Source organism: Pelodiscus sinensis, chromosome 1 (genome assembly GCF_052426305.1).
Source record: "Pelodiscus sinensis isolate ZL-2025 chromosome 1, ASM5242630v1, whole genome shotgun sequence".
NCBI lineage: Eukaryota > Metazoa > Chordata > Testudines > Trionychidae > Pelodiscus > Pelodiscus sinensis.
In genome coordinates this window covers 134,162,382-134,176,126 of record NC_143052.1, presented here as the reverse complement: position 1 = coordinate 134,176,126, position 13,745 = coordinate 134,162,382, and the positions used below count along the sequence as shown (strand labels likewise).

General features: G+C 46.3%; 1 protein-coding gene across 2 annotated transcripts; it reads left to right on the top strand.

Moving 5' to 3' along the window:
• The first annotated feature begins 230 nt into the window (after positions 1 to 230).
• Positions 231 to 13,138, top strand: LOC102463304 (very long chain fatty acid elongase 4-like). 2 transcript variants are annotated; one of them, XM_089771468.1, is made up of 8 exons: positions 231 to 1,147; positions 2,721 to 2,787; positions 3,741 to 3,928; positions 6,163 to 6,243; positions 6,802 to 6,861; positions 9,534 to 9,648; positions 10,817 to 10,944; positions 12,720 to 13,138. In XM_089771468.1, the coding sequence occupies exons 2-8, from the start codon at positions 2,730 to 2,732 to the stop codon at positions 12,888 to 12,890; spliced, it is 801 nt and encodes a 266-aa protein (XP_089627594.1). In that variant the 5' UTR covers positions 231 to 1,147; positions 2,721 to 2,729; the 3' UTR covers positions 12,891 to 13,138. The 2 variants fall into 2 exon arrangements, with proteins under 2 accessions (XP_089627594.1, XP_014425756.2); XM_014570270.4 differs by having other exon boundaries at positions 298 to 1,147; positions 6,805 to 6,861.
• Positions 13,139 to 13,745: the final 607 nt, after the last annotated feature.

Sequence of the window (13,745 nt, the reverse complement as noted above, 5' to 3'; positions counted from 1 at the left end):
TGAGACTAATTCACCATTGGAATGGCTGATCAAGGGTCATGGTGGATTCTCCATCACTTCCAGTTTTTAAATCAATATGGTTTTTTTCCCTGAAAGATATGCTCTTAGAGATTATTTCAATGGCCCCTTCTAAGCCTTGGGAGCTACAAATCTTATGATATTACATGTTTGCTGGGAAAATTGTAGCTTCCAAGAGTTAATCCTGTTCTCAGGAATAGAAGCTGGAGATCACAGGTGAGGAAATTCCAGCCAACGCTCATGGGTGGTGATGGTATTGAGCCCACCTTGAAATACCTGAGGACTAACACTTGGCAATCATGTCTGGAAGTCTCCCTGCAGCATTTAAAGACGGTCCCTTATTCTTCCCTGGGAAATAATGATGGAAATTGTGCCCAATGTCCCCTCCCACGCTGCAGGAAGGATTTATTTGCTGGCTGCGGTCAGCACTTTCTGCACTATGATCCCCTGATCTGGACTTGCCTTTTGGAGGTGGAAGAGCCCATTTAACAAATCCTCGTGGGGGAGAGCTATGGGGCTCTGCAAGAGGGCTCCCAACAGTATTCTTTCCAGAGTGTTGCCCAGTCTAGTAGCCCCGGTCTTGCCCATCTCTCAGGGCTTGAAAAGCTGCTGCAACCTGCCCCTGAGGCAGAACACAGCAGGCATTTGTGATTCTCACATGGAGACTTGGCATCGTTCCCAGGCACGAGGCCGAAGGTCAGAGGTTCATTCAGAGAAGCTCAGCCCAATTTAACTGTTGTTTTCCCAGTCTTAATCTGACAAAGCATGTGAGGAGCCGTAAAACAGGGCGGGGGAAAGGAGTGTGATGTAACTCCAGACCAGGCAAAGTCAGAGATTGCCTTCAGCAATGGTGGTGCCTGTAGCTCACAGTCATTTGGGGTAAACACCACAGACAGGCCCTGGCTCTTGTCTTGAAACCAATGTGTGGAGCATCTCCGTGGGAACCCAGCGGCTCAGATCCCTTCCTCAGGTGAGGAAGAAAAACGTGGCACGGTGCCTGCATCACAGCACAGACGCTGGCAGCTTTGCTCTGCTGTCTCTGGGGTGTATCAGGAAGGACTGGGAAGGTTTCCGCACCCTAGCAGCATTCTTGGAAAAAGAGAGAAGTTACGGTGTCTCCTCTGGAAAGGTAAGTATGCTCTGTACCATGGGGGTTCTCCTCCGCTTGGGGTTCAGCTCTCTGTTTGGGAGAAAAAGAGAGGGAATGTAACAGACTGGTCTGTGTGTAAAGTATGTGTGTGTGTATAACACCCAAAGGGATCCTCCTTGGTTTGACTCAGAACAAGCTGTTAATCTCTTGATAGATCTCTGCTGGAGATTTCTTTCCTGGTGATGCGAGTGTGCATGTTTTTTGTGTGGTCACAGTGTGTATAGAAGTGGCCATGACAGAGAATAGCGGTGGGGGATGGGGAAGTGTGTGAGACTGACCGAGTGAAAGTGGATTGCTTCATGTGTGGGAGAAAGCAAGAGCCTTGTGCATGTTGTTGCGCGTGATTACTGTGTACATTTTAGAATGTAGTTGGGTGCCTGACAGATTGCATTTCGGTTCCCAGGTGTTAGGTGTGGTATAACACCTAAATAGAGAGAGCCTAATTATGCTGTGTTTCACCAATGCAGATCTGTAATGATACCACTGACTGGAAAAGTAAATCCTCCAGATTTACAATGATGTAAATGAGAACCATATTTGGCCCATAGTGTCAGGCCTGGTCTGTTCTGCTTTTGTACTAGTACAGCAGTGTCAGTTAGGGGTGTCCTTCCTCACCCCCACCCGAAATAGTTGCACTGGTATAGCCCCTAGCATAGACAAAATTATACCAGTATAAAGTAAGATAGAAGTGCAATCCATATCAGGGGGTGGTCCAGCTGTGTAACCCATCACCTCAGGTAAATAGCAGTTCTGTGAAGGCTGGCTCTCACGTCTGGCCCCAGTCAGCTGCGGATAAGCTAAGGAGAAGCTAATCTCTCCACCCTCACCACACCACTGGCTGGCTAATGAGTTGGCAGAAAATCCTGCGCCTCCTTGCTTCTGCCTGTCCTCCTGGAGGAGGGACGTGCCATTGGGAAGAGGTTGCCCAGGCTAGTGGAGAAGACACAGGCTGCTCCTGCTCCTGTAGTGACGTAGTAAGGTAGAGGCCTGGAGACCAGCCCAGAGAGCAGACTGAAAGAGTGACGGCTCTGATCTGCTTGCAGCACACTTGAAATCCAGCCAGAAGAAAAACCCTAATCAGTGACTTAGTTGCTGATAATTGGAGCAGGCACTGGGATTGTATTTGTTGGTAAAGGGGACAGATTGTTACTGATAACAGATCTGGGAGTGATTTCTGGGTCAACTGCTGCCTCCCCAAAGGCTGTAGAAGAAGTCTCCCTCAGAAAGCAAGTGTTGGGAATCTGGAACTAGTAGCCAGGGAAGCCCATAACACATACCACAATACATACACCAGTACAGTTAATACAATTGAGCAGAGAAGGCATCAAGAAGCCAAATTTCCCCTGGTCCAACTGGAGTTGCATCAGGGGATACATCTGTGCTAGTGAGCCTGTGATGGGTGTGTATGTGTGAACATCTGTGTGTGTGTGTCCCCTGTGAAGTCCATGCTGTCAGGAACTGGAAGACTCTACACACTTGATGCTCCTGAAGAAGTATAGATGGGGTGGGGTGATCACAGACAAGGTTCAATTTCATTTTGCTTTCCATTCAGGGATCCAATATGGCTTCAACTTGGCAGAAAACTCAAGATTTCTACAATTGGGCCCTTGAAAATGGAGGTAGGTGAAGTTGTGCGGGAATTTCCCAAGGATGCCATTAGATGGCAATATAGGAAGTACAAACCATTCATAAGAATCATCTCCCACTTGATCTTACTTCCTTTGACACACAGCAAAATCTCACTGTTTGCCTACCAAGATCTTACATTTATTTAGAGTCCTGAGCTATGGCCCAAGGAAACTCCAGTTTGTGGGGTGGGAAAAGGGATTATAATGCTTTAGTTCTTGTGAAGGAAAATTCTTTAACCTTTACCCACATATGCAGTATAATGTTGTGCCCCACAAGCATATATATTGTGATAAGTCACGAAGTAGTGGCTCTCCAATAATACCGTTTTAGGACATTTTCACTTAAGTACATGTACACAATTCAGTCAAAATTGTAATTTTGCATAGAAAGTTTTCTGCATCAAAATGTGTATAGGGTGCAAATATATCCCAAATATTTTAGCAGTTTTATGTAGATTTATCTTGTAATATTGGTAACTGTCTCCCACACTAAACAAGCTGTTTCTTCTTTTTCCTTTTTTTAAACATAAAATAACTTGCACAGTGTTAATTGAGGATATATGTGTTGACACCTCATGAACTAGTGGCTATTCAGCTGTGCTGTTTTAGGATGTTGTATATGCTAACTGATCATCTGTTGCAGCAACTATAGGTGCTGCATATCATCATCCCGAGGTAGAAGGTATTACAGGGATGTGTGAAAATTGCATTTAGGCTCACACTGAATGAGCCTCCTTTTTTTCAATGTGCTCATTAAATAAAGTCTTGTCAGCTTGGGTGTGGAGATTGTCTGGGACACAAGAGAAATGTGGCGGACCCAGAGATGGAGGGGATACCTTAAATCCAGGACAGGAGAAGTTTATTTAGATGGAAAGCTTGTTTCCCTTTCAAGGCCCACAATCCACCGTGTTCTTTGCTTTTGCACAATATGTTTTGCTTTGCAGACCCGAGGACAGACCCCTGGCTCCTGGTTTATTCCCCATTTCCAGTCACACTTCTTTTCACCCTCTACCTCTTCTTTGTGGCACTGGGACCACGCCTGATGCAGAAGTGGGAGCCATTGAGACTCAAGGGTCTTCTGGTTGCCTATAATTTGGCTCTGGTGGCTTTGTCAGCCTATATGTTCTATGAGGTAAGGAGAATGGGTCGACTCCACCTGCGTAAACATTTGGAAGAGGATTTGAAGTAGGAACCCATTAAACTTCTTTTCTGATGAACCACCGCAGGCTAAAAGAGGAGGTGACAAGGACTGGGACATGTTTTTGATCTTGCACTAGAGGGCACATTCTACCCTGTTAAGCATGGTGGTGAAATCTCTATGGCAGCAGTTCTCAGAGTCGGAGGCCTGCACCCCTGCAGGGATATGAGAAATGAGAGGGAGTGAAAAGATGAGGGCCTGGCATGACAGGAGTCAAACAAAGCCCTCTGGCCTAGCTAGTCCCGCCCCACTTTACCTGTAGCCAATGCCAGGCCTGGAGGGAGCACAAAAGGAAGAAGCCTGGCTCAGTTAGGGGCTGTCTAGCAAGGAGACAGGAGTGTGGTTCTGCAGACTTCAGGACCTGAGCTGGAGCCCGTCTACTTGGCCAGCCACAGGAGCAAGTAAGCCTCCAACCCCACCCCCTGGGGCAAAAGGAGGGGAACTACTCAAAACCTTCACTGAGGAGGGGGAAGTTTGGACTGTTGGGGATAAGCCCCAAACTTAAGGACTGTATGCAGAGAGTAGGCCAGAATTCCTAGGCCCGGGGCATCAGTGGCAGGGGCCTGCACCCCTTTTCTGGCAGCTAAATCTGGGACCTAACCACTAGACCACCCCGCTGGCAGGGAGACCCCTGCCACAAGAAGCTTTAGGGGAAAATAAATAGAGTTGGGCAACTGGAGTAGCAGCTGCTGGGTAGACACCCAGCTCTGAAGGCAGCACTGCCATCATCAGCAGCAGCACAGAATCAAGGTGATGTGGACTGGTGGTGGCACTGCCTTCAGAGCTAAGCTTCCAGCCAGCAGCCACCACTCTCTGCTTTGCATTCAGGGCTGGGTGGCTGAAGTGTGGAGCTGCCCAAGGGGGAGGGTACATAAACGGCTACAGACACAAAGAAGGAGGATGCAATCAAATTAGGTTGAAAACCACAGCTCTGTGGGTTTGCCTACACTCTAGTTAGATATCCCCTGGCTGGTCCATGCCTGCTAACTCAGGCTTAAGGGGCTGTTTCATCGCAATGTAGACATTCAGGCTCTCGGACCCTTCCACTTCATGCGATCCTAGAGCTCAGGCTGCAGTCAGAGCATGAAGGTCTACACTGCAGTTCAACAGCCCCTTAGCCTGAACCCTATCCCCCCAAGTCAGCTGGCACAGGCCAGGCGCAGGTTCTTAAATGCAGGGCAGACATACCCTGTATGTCAGACACAATTTTCCCCTTGTTGCAGCTTTCCCTAATGCACTGCCCCTTAGATTGAATAGACTTACTGCTGGTGAAAGGTCTCTGGGGTTGATGACAAAACCGAAGAACAAAAGCTACTATGTAGCAGTCTCAGAGCTCATGATGTACATTTGTCCCCTACAGTGTGCCGCAGCCATTACAAGGGCCATCTCTGGGAGTGTGAGAGGTTTTTTTTTCATGTGATTGTTTGCGGATGCCTCCAACAAGAGTGCAAATCACTGACATTGGCAGTGAAAGACATGTTTATTTGTATTGTTTTTAATAGTGTGAGAACCTTTCTGGTAGGAACTGAATTGAGATCTATCACCTCTTTTCATATAGGACACTGAATACCTAGCAAATGAATAGAGCTGAGTACATTTGAAATGAATGATCTAATTAAAGAGCTTGACTTTTACTTCCTGTGTTCAAAAGGATTATGAAGTTCCCACACTTGTTCCAAAAGAATTGCAAAGTTCTCTAGCAAACAGATTGCTCAGAAGTGAATATTCACTTCTCTTCTTTGGTCGGTCAGTTATAGGGGCCACATGGTTTGGTTTTAGGTCCCCAGTTGGCCGACTAATGCAACTTACCAACACAAACTGCACAGTGAAGTTTACAGTCTAATACACAATTCAAATCTTGCTTGCAGAGAATTCTCAACCTTATAATTCACTTTTCATTCTAGCACTCAGATATTTGCACCAAAGGGTCACGAATGCTGCTATATAGAAATTTACTTTCAGAGTCCAACAGATTAAAAAAAGCACACCCTGCAAATATTTGCACATCCGTAGTGATGAATTTGAGTCACTCTCTGCTTGTGTTGGATTGGAACTACTTACCTAGCATTAGAGGGTATATCTCCTTGGGACCAAGGGAATATGAAAGATAGGATAGATGCAGAACAGAGAATGGATTTATCTTAGTAGGTTTTTTTCTTTTCTTTCAGTTTCTGGTAACTTCGGTCCTGGCCAACTACAGCTACCTGTGTCAGCCAGTGGATTATACCCAAAGCGAGTTGGGAATGCGGGTACAGTTTCATACAGAACTCATCTTGGGTTCCTCTGATTCTTCAGAGATGGATGGGTTGCTTTGCTAGAAGCCTGGAGCCAAACTGCAGGCTGAAATTGTGCCTTTTAAAAACAGAGATCCATAAGCCCACTAGGAGCTTCCCTGTGCCTATAGATTTTATGGAGAAGACATCAGATGCCATTATGAAGGGCACCAGTATAAGACCCTCAGAGGAAATGTACAGCAAACATATATTGGCATAGCTACATCTTTCAGGGGCTGAGAGAAATCCACATCCCTGAGAGAAGTAGCCATGCCAACCTAGCACCTCTATGTAGACAGTGCTTAGAAGAATTCCTCCAACAACCCAGCTCTATCTGTCGGGGAAGCAAATTAAGTACAGCGGTGAGAAAATCCTACCCTCCCTGTAATGACTATTTACACTAAGGCACTATAGTGGCACCTCTGCAAACCTGTAGCTCTGCTGCTGTAGCATTTTAAATGTAGATGTTCCCTAAACTAGGTGTTAAACAAGAATTTTTGTCAGTATCAGATTGCATTTCCTTGTACTTCCCAGCAGATGGCGAGAGTGTGTTGGTGGTTCTTCTTCTCCAAAGTCATCGAGCTGCTTGATACGGTAAGGTGGACATGGCCAATTTAAGGGGAATGCGGGTCTGTAATAAGCCACTGGCTTTGAACCCCCCAATGGGACAAAGACATAATGCCAAAGCCAGTGCTCTGTATTTATTCTCTAGGTGGCTGATGCCTTTTAGCGCATGCTTACACACACCCAGACACACACACACACACACACACACACACACACCCCTTGTGAGAGAACTGCACATTCCTCAATTTTGGCTGCACCTTCTCTGTCCCAGTGATTGCATATCTGGCATCATAGTCTTGGTGTCCAGTTCCCAAATGCAAGTGAAGTAATTTCACCAATTGATTAAGTCTATTGTAGTGTCTTCCCTTTTGACAGTAGACCCAGGCCAGTCATTCTCCCTCTGGCCAAAGCATGATGTTATGTTGAAGACTAGGGCTATGTAGGTGTATGTCCCAGAGTCTCCTCTATAGATTCTGCATTGACCATATGAGATTATTTCAAGTCACTGGTCTTAGCCTAAGGGTTTGTGTCATGGCTGACTTTTGACTTACCTTGGATTTCCATCGTAGAGGATTACTGCTCCACAGTGGTGTACTGGACCTTCACTTGCACCTGAATGGCAGCTGGACCCTATGGGTATGTCTACACTGCACGTTTCTTTCAAAAAAAGCTATTCTGGAAGAGATCTTCCAGAAAAGCTTATTTTGAAATAGAGCATCCACATTACAGGCAAGCTTCCAAATTAGTCCAAGGCAGGCTCCCCTAATGTGGGCGTGCTATCTTGATTTAGAGCCCCGGGAGGTACTGGGGAGGAATATGGCCCTGTTGAAGAGCTATTTTCACATAACAGCAGTGCAGCATGCATACGCACCCTCTTCCGAAAGAGCTTTTTCAGAAGAGGCATTATTCCTTGTGGAATGAGGTTTACCAACACTGGAAAAAGCCTTCCATTATTTTGATTTTCTTTTGAAATAACACAACTGCTGTGTGGATACTAGCATTGTTTTTCTGGCATAACGGCCGTTATTCTGGAATAATGGTGCAGTGTAGACACACCCTATAGGGGGAACGGATCAGCAAAGGCAGGATGTTTGCTGCATTGCCTACAACCTTTAGAACTGATCCTGGCTGGGGAATAGTTTGACACTCTCTATCCCCAAATTTTATGAGTGTAGGAACTGCCTATGAACTGGATCAATTTGGAGGAATGAAAATTACAAGGCTAATAGGCTCATCTACCCCTCTGCATTCTGGAGGGCAGATACAGGCTGTTCCCCCCAGTCACCACTGCCCAGAAAGCCATTCTTCCTGGTAGAGACAAAGTGGTGTATGACGGGTTGATAGCACCGTCTTTCTGAATGGGAACACCATCAGAGCTTGGCTGCTCAATGTGATGCCTCCCCTGGAGATCTGTCTCCAGTGCATGTAACCTGTGCTTCTGCATTGTGGACTGGAAACAAAACCCCAGATCCAGGCACTTCCAAGCTATTTGGAGCTCAAGCCTGGATCCAGATGTGTCTCATGGTAACCACTGAGAGAATCTGCAGTGGGATCCCAAGGTCTAGATGGCTGAGGCTTTGTGGAAAAGGCGCTGTCCTTTGGCCGCTCCCCTTACAAATAGCATCAGCTCTGTGTGTGCGTTAGATTTGCCAGTCCTCAACTTGGCTTCTAAAACAGGGATGGACAATAATTTTTAATTGGGGGCCATTTCAAGATTTTCACAAGTGGTCAAGAGCAGCACTTCTGTGGAGCAGGTGTGAGGTCTGGGTCAGAGATTGGGTGCAGAAGGGATCTTGGGGTAGGGGACTAGGGTGCAGGAGAGGACATGGAATCTGAGGGAGTTTGGGTGAATAAAGGAGGTGTGATCTGGGGCAGGGATTTGGGGGGCAGGATCCAAGAGGAGATAAGGGTGCAGGAGAGAATTCAAGCCTGGGGAAGGTGCTCTAGCCGGGGGGTACAGTTGTGACCAGGAAGAAGAGGGTGCAGAGGATTTGTGTGGTGTCCAGGGGCAGGGGAATGGGATGCAGGATTAGGGAGGGGGTATGGGTACCAGAGATGATTCTGGCCTGGGGGAGAGATGTAGGAGGGCGGTGCAGGGTCTGGGGAAAGAGCTGTGACCTGGAAGAAGGGGGAAAGAGGTAAAGAGGTTTTGGGTGGTGTCCTGGGTCAGGTAGTTGGGTGATCAAGGGGGTGGGAGCCAGAGACAGGCTCTGGCTGGAAGGTACTTACCTAGGTGGCTCCCAGACTGTAGCCTTGCAGGAAACTGAGGCAGGCTCCCTGCTGAAGTCTCAATCTGCTGGCTGTTCCACACACAAGGGTTGGGGGAGGGCTACACACACTGTTCCTGGCCTCAGCAAAAATTCTCAGCTCCTATCAGCCAGAAACTTGCGAAAGGGAGCTGAGGGGTTTTGCTGAGGGCCGGGAGTATCGTGCAAAGTCTCCCTCCTCCCTCCCCTGTAATCCAGAGTGGAGAGCAGCCAGCTGTTTAATGAGTGAGTTGTTCGCTGCATAAGAGTTCCAGCGAGGCAGCCTCTGGCCTACCCCTGTTCTAAAGAGAAGGGTGGTATGTCACAAGATGCAAGCAGAATGGAGTTGGACTGCTTCAGGGCAGCTCTGGTTCTCCTTACCTCCTTGTACTCCAAGGCCCTGTCTGAACATATGGAAGAAATAAAGGTGTTCCCTCTTCTGACTTCTTTCAGGTCATCTTCATTCTGCGCAAGAAGCCTGAGCAGGTGACTTTCCTGCATGTGTATCATCATGGCACCATGCTCTTCAACTGGTGGGCTGGTGTCAAATATGTGCCTGGAGGACAGGGTAAGTTTCATGCCACTGGGCCTACTGTGTCTCTCTCTTTCTTGCTCTGGAGATAATTTGAACCCTACATCTTGACTGGCCAGTGGACAAAAAGCTCACTGCACATTACCCACTTTGGTAATGAGAGGCAAGAGTATCACGACTGACACCTGTTAGATGCTTTATTGCACTGTCCTGTCCACCTCTAGACTGTTCTAGTCACTGCCTCATACAGGGCAAAACAGCCTCATTTCCTGCCCAGACAGAAATGAGAAAACTAAGGGTACGTCTAGACTACAGGCTTATGTCGACAAAGAGTGTCTAGACTACATCCAGTTCTGTCGACAAAGAAAGCTGCTTTGTCAACAAAACCCTGTAGTCTAGACACAACCCTAGATGCAATAACACCTTCTGTCGACAGAACTCTGTCAACAAAAGGCATTATTCCTCGTAAAATGAGGTTTACCAGCGTTGACAAAACTGCTGAGTTCTGTTGACGTTATGTCGACAGAACTCAGCGGTAGTGTAGACACAGGTTTAGTTTTGTCGACAAAAGTCCACTTTTGTCGACAAAACCCTGTAGTCTAGACACACCATAGGTTTAAAACCCAAGTTTGCACCTATTTGTTTTCCTTCCCAGCGCAGGACTGCCCTCATTCTCTGTTCAGCTAGGGCTTGTCCCACATACAGCTGTGCCCAGACCTGGATTGTTCCACTCACTCTCCAGCTCATACCCAGACTATTCCCCACTCTTGTCTAGCCTGACTGCCCCTCTCACTAACTCACCCTAAAGCACAATGCTGGAGATACAGAGCCACGCTTTGTATAGGAATTAATAGTGCTTTTGTATGGGAAGCAGTTTTGTAAAGAGCTTTAATTATCTGACTGGTCTCCAGTACTGAATCCAGCATTCCTCCTTCGGTCTGTGCCTGCTAGAAACCAGTTATGGCTGAGGAAGAGGGAACAGGGTGGCATAAGGCTGTACTTTGAGGGAGAGAGATGATCTAGGATGGAGGGTCATGTTTCTAGGGCATTCTTGGTGAAGTTTAGTAACTGAAGGGTGTCCCATATATATGGGTCACCGGGGGACAACATTTTGAACAGGTCACTTAGGGGTTGGTGTCTATCTGCACAAGACACCACTTGTGTGCCTCACTTGTCGTCCTTTCCTGAATTCTCTATCCTACAGCCTTCTTCATTGGGATGTTGAACTCCTTTGTGCACATCTTCATGTACCTGTATTATGGGCTGGCCAGCCTGGGACCACAAATGCAGCGCTACTTGTGGTGGAAACGCTATCTGACCCTCCTGCAGCTGGTAATCCATTCCAAACATCCACCTCCTCCCTCTCCGGCCTTGGAACAGGGTGGCATTAATTTTCTGTCTCATCCCTCATTTAACCTATTGCAATGGCTGCCTCCCTGGATACCCTGCTGCAATGGATCAGGGAGAAGTCTGGGTTGAGTACTCTGGGGGAAGGTAATTTCTCATCAGGAAAATTTGACAACTTTCACCAATGAAGTGCTAACCAAGTGGCTTCATTTTTTTGTATTGAAGTGTTGAGTGAGCACTGGAGTTTGTGGTAGCTATGCTTGTCCAGTAACTCTCAGAATCTGACTTTTTTATTTTTATTTTTTTCCTCGGTTTAGATTTAGGTTGTATGCACTCATGTGGTTGTTGTTGTTTTTAAAGCAAACCAAAACAAGTTCCTTCTAAATTGTTTTCTCTTGGCTTTCTCCTTTTCTCATCTCTGAGGATAGTACAAATCCTGACATTTCAACCATGTGTTTCTCAGGTTGCTGAAGGCCACAACATAAATAGAAATAGTCCAGAGAAAGGCAATGATTAGAGCCATGTGCCAGGCGAGGAAGGGAGGGAGACAGGGAGTTAATTCCGTACAAAAAGAGATTATGATGTCTAGGATTATTTAGTTACTAGAGAAGAATTAGAGGAGATACCATAAAGTTAAAATAATAAAGGGTGTAAAGAAGCCTGATTTGGAGCTCTTATTTACCCTGTGCTATAATACAAAGACAAAGAAGGCATTGTATGAATGAAAAATTTAAAAAATGCAAATCAAGAGCAAAAGAAATACGTGTTTACACAACGTACTGTCAATATATAGGACGGCACACTGCAAGATATTAAAGCAAATGGCTTAGTAAGATAAAAATGAATTGATGCTTATATGAATAAGAGTAATAGCTGCAGTTACATCCATTAAGCTACAATTCAAAGGGCTTGCAATAGCAGTGGTTAAAGGTGTAATTGTAACACCACCTGGGGAACCAAAGGATTCTCCTTACCCTATAGACATCTATCCCAAAACATCAGGTACTGGACTGTAAGGGTACGTCTAAACTACATGCCTCCGTCGATGGAGGCATGTAGATTAGACAGATCGGCAGAGGGAAATGAAGCCGCGATTAAAATAATCGCGGCTTCATTTAAATTTAAATGGCTGCCCCGCTCTGCCGATCAGCTGTTTGTTGGCAGATCGGGGCAGTCTGGACGCGCTGCGTCGATAAAGAAGCCTTTCTTGATCGGCACAGGTAAACCTGGTTTCACGAGGCATACAGCTGACAAACAGCTGATCGGCAGAGCGGGGCAGCCATTTAAATTTAAATGAAGCCGCGATTATTTTAATCACGGCTTCATTTCCCTCCGCCAATCTGTCTAATCTACATGCCTCCGTCGACGGAGGCATGTAGTCTAGACACACCCTGACTGCGAAGGGTCACAAAAGGAGACTGAGTGATCTGCTCTTGTATGGCATGGGGCAATATACTCAATTGTATGAACTAATTTCCTGCTCCTCCATGGCAACGGGGAGGCTCTAGAACTACCTGGACCCAGGATATCCTTCAGTATGATAGGAAGCTGAATATTGGGCTTGGTGAATAAATGATCTCCTCCACAATGGTGGGAGATGGGCTAGGCTGCTGCAGGCTAAAAGAATGATGTTCAGAACTAAGTGTGATGTAGCTAGAAGAGAGAGGCTGGACTGGATGGACCAATAGTCACTTGTAGTTTGACTGTTTTGTTATGCAGCCTTGCTAACCCTGCCTCTGTGGTTTTTTTCTCCCCGACAGTGCCAGTTTGTGGCCATCGCTGTTCACTCCGCCTATAACCTCTTCACAGAGTGCCCATTCCCAGATGGCTTCAACTTGGCAGTCTTCCTCTACATCCTCAGCCTCATTGTTCTCTTCCTAAACTTCTACTACTGGACCTACCTCGGGGGAAAGCGGGAGAAACTAACCTGAGGGGGGGCACAGTTTGAGGCCATGGCTGGAATTCACATACACTCACTGCCTTTACTGTGATTTCATGCGGAAGATGCATTTGGAGAGACGGAGAGAGGAACATACAAGCCAATTCTTGGTTGCCTTATCGTTATCAGTTGGGAAGGGAAATGAGACTAGCGGGCTCAGAAGATGAATACTGAGGTGTTTGTATATTGAATATTGGTGCAAATGTAAGCAAACTTAATAGAAAATGACCGTTATCAACATTTGGTGACCTGTGTGAAATTGCTTTTCTCGGGTCCAAGACTAGTGGATACGTGTGCAAAGCATATCTGGCTCATTTGTAACCTGTAAAGGAAGAACCATTGGGAGTGGAGAATGTATTAGCTTGTCTTCTCTCCTTATCAGGGAGCGCATAGTCTATTTCCCTTTTCTATTCTTCCCCACCAGGAGCACACTAGCAGAGAGTGGACTTCATCCTGCTCTCTCGTTCACACGGGTGTAACCCCACAGACTTCAGTTTACATCAGGGTAAGTACAAGGAGAATCAGGTACTAACTATGGGAAACTTGCTCTTCTGCTGCACCTGCTTAGTGACTCAGCCTACGGCACCACCCTGCATAATTGTCAATCCAGAACTAATAGTCACCCTAAGTAAGAAATTAACACGATGAGTGGAACCTATTAACATACCAGTTTGTGCCATGCATTTCTCTTTTGATTTCTGTGACACTAAAATACTTTTTAGCAGTGCAACCCACTTGGCATTGCTCCTGTCAGTTCTTTCCTCATGTATATGTTTTTAACTGGTGATAATTACTGTTACTTATTTTTCCACTCAGAAGTGGAAGACATTTTGACTAATACTGATAA

What these genes read in the sequence shown, in the direction of transcription:
- LOC102463304 (XM_089771468.1), top strand. Translation starts at nt 2,730, where the DNA reads ATGGCTTCAACTTGGCAGAAAACTCAAGATTTCTACAATTGGGCCCTT. An exon ending in TTGGGCCCTTGAAAATGGAG is followed by an intron (nt 2,788 to 3,740) that starts GTAGGTGAAGTT and finishes TTTGCTTTGCAG; the next exon opens with ACCCGAGGACAGACCCCTGG. An exon ending in ATATGTGCCTGGAGGACAGG is followed by an intron (nt 9,649 to 10,816) that starts GTAAGTTTCATG and finishes TCTATCCTACAG; the next exon opens with CCTTCTTCATTGGGATGTTG.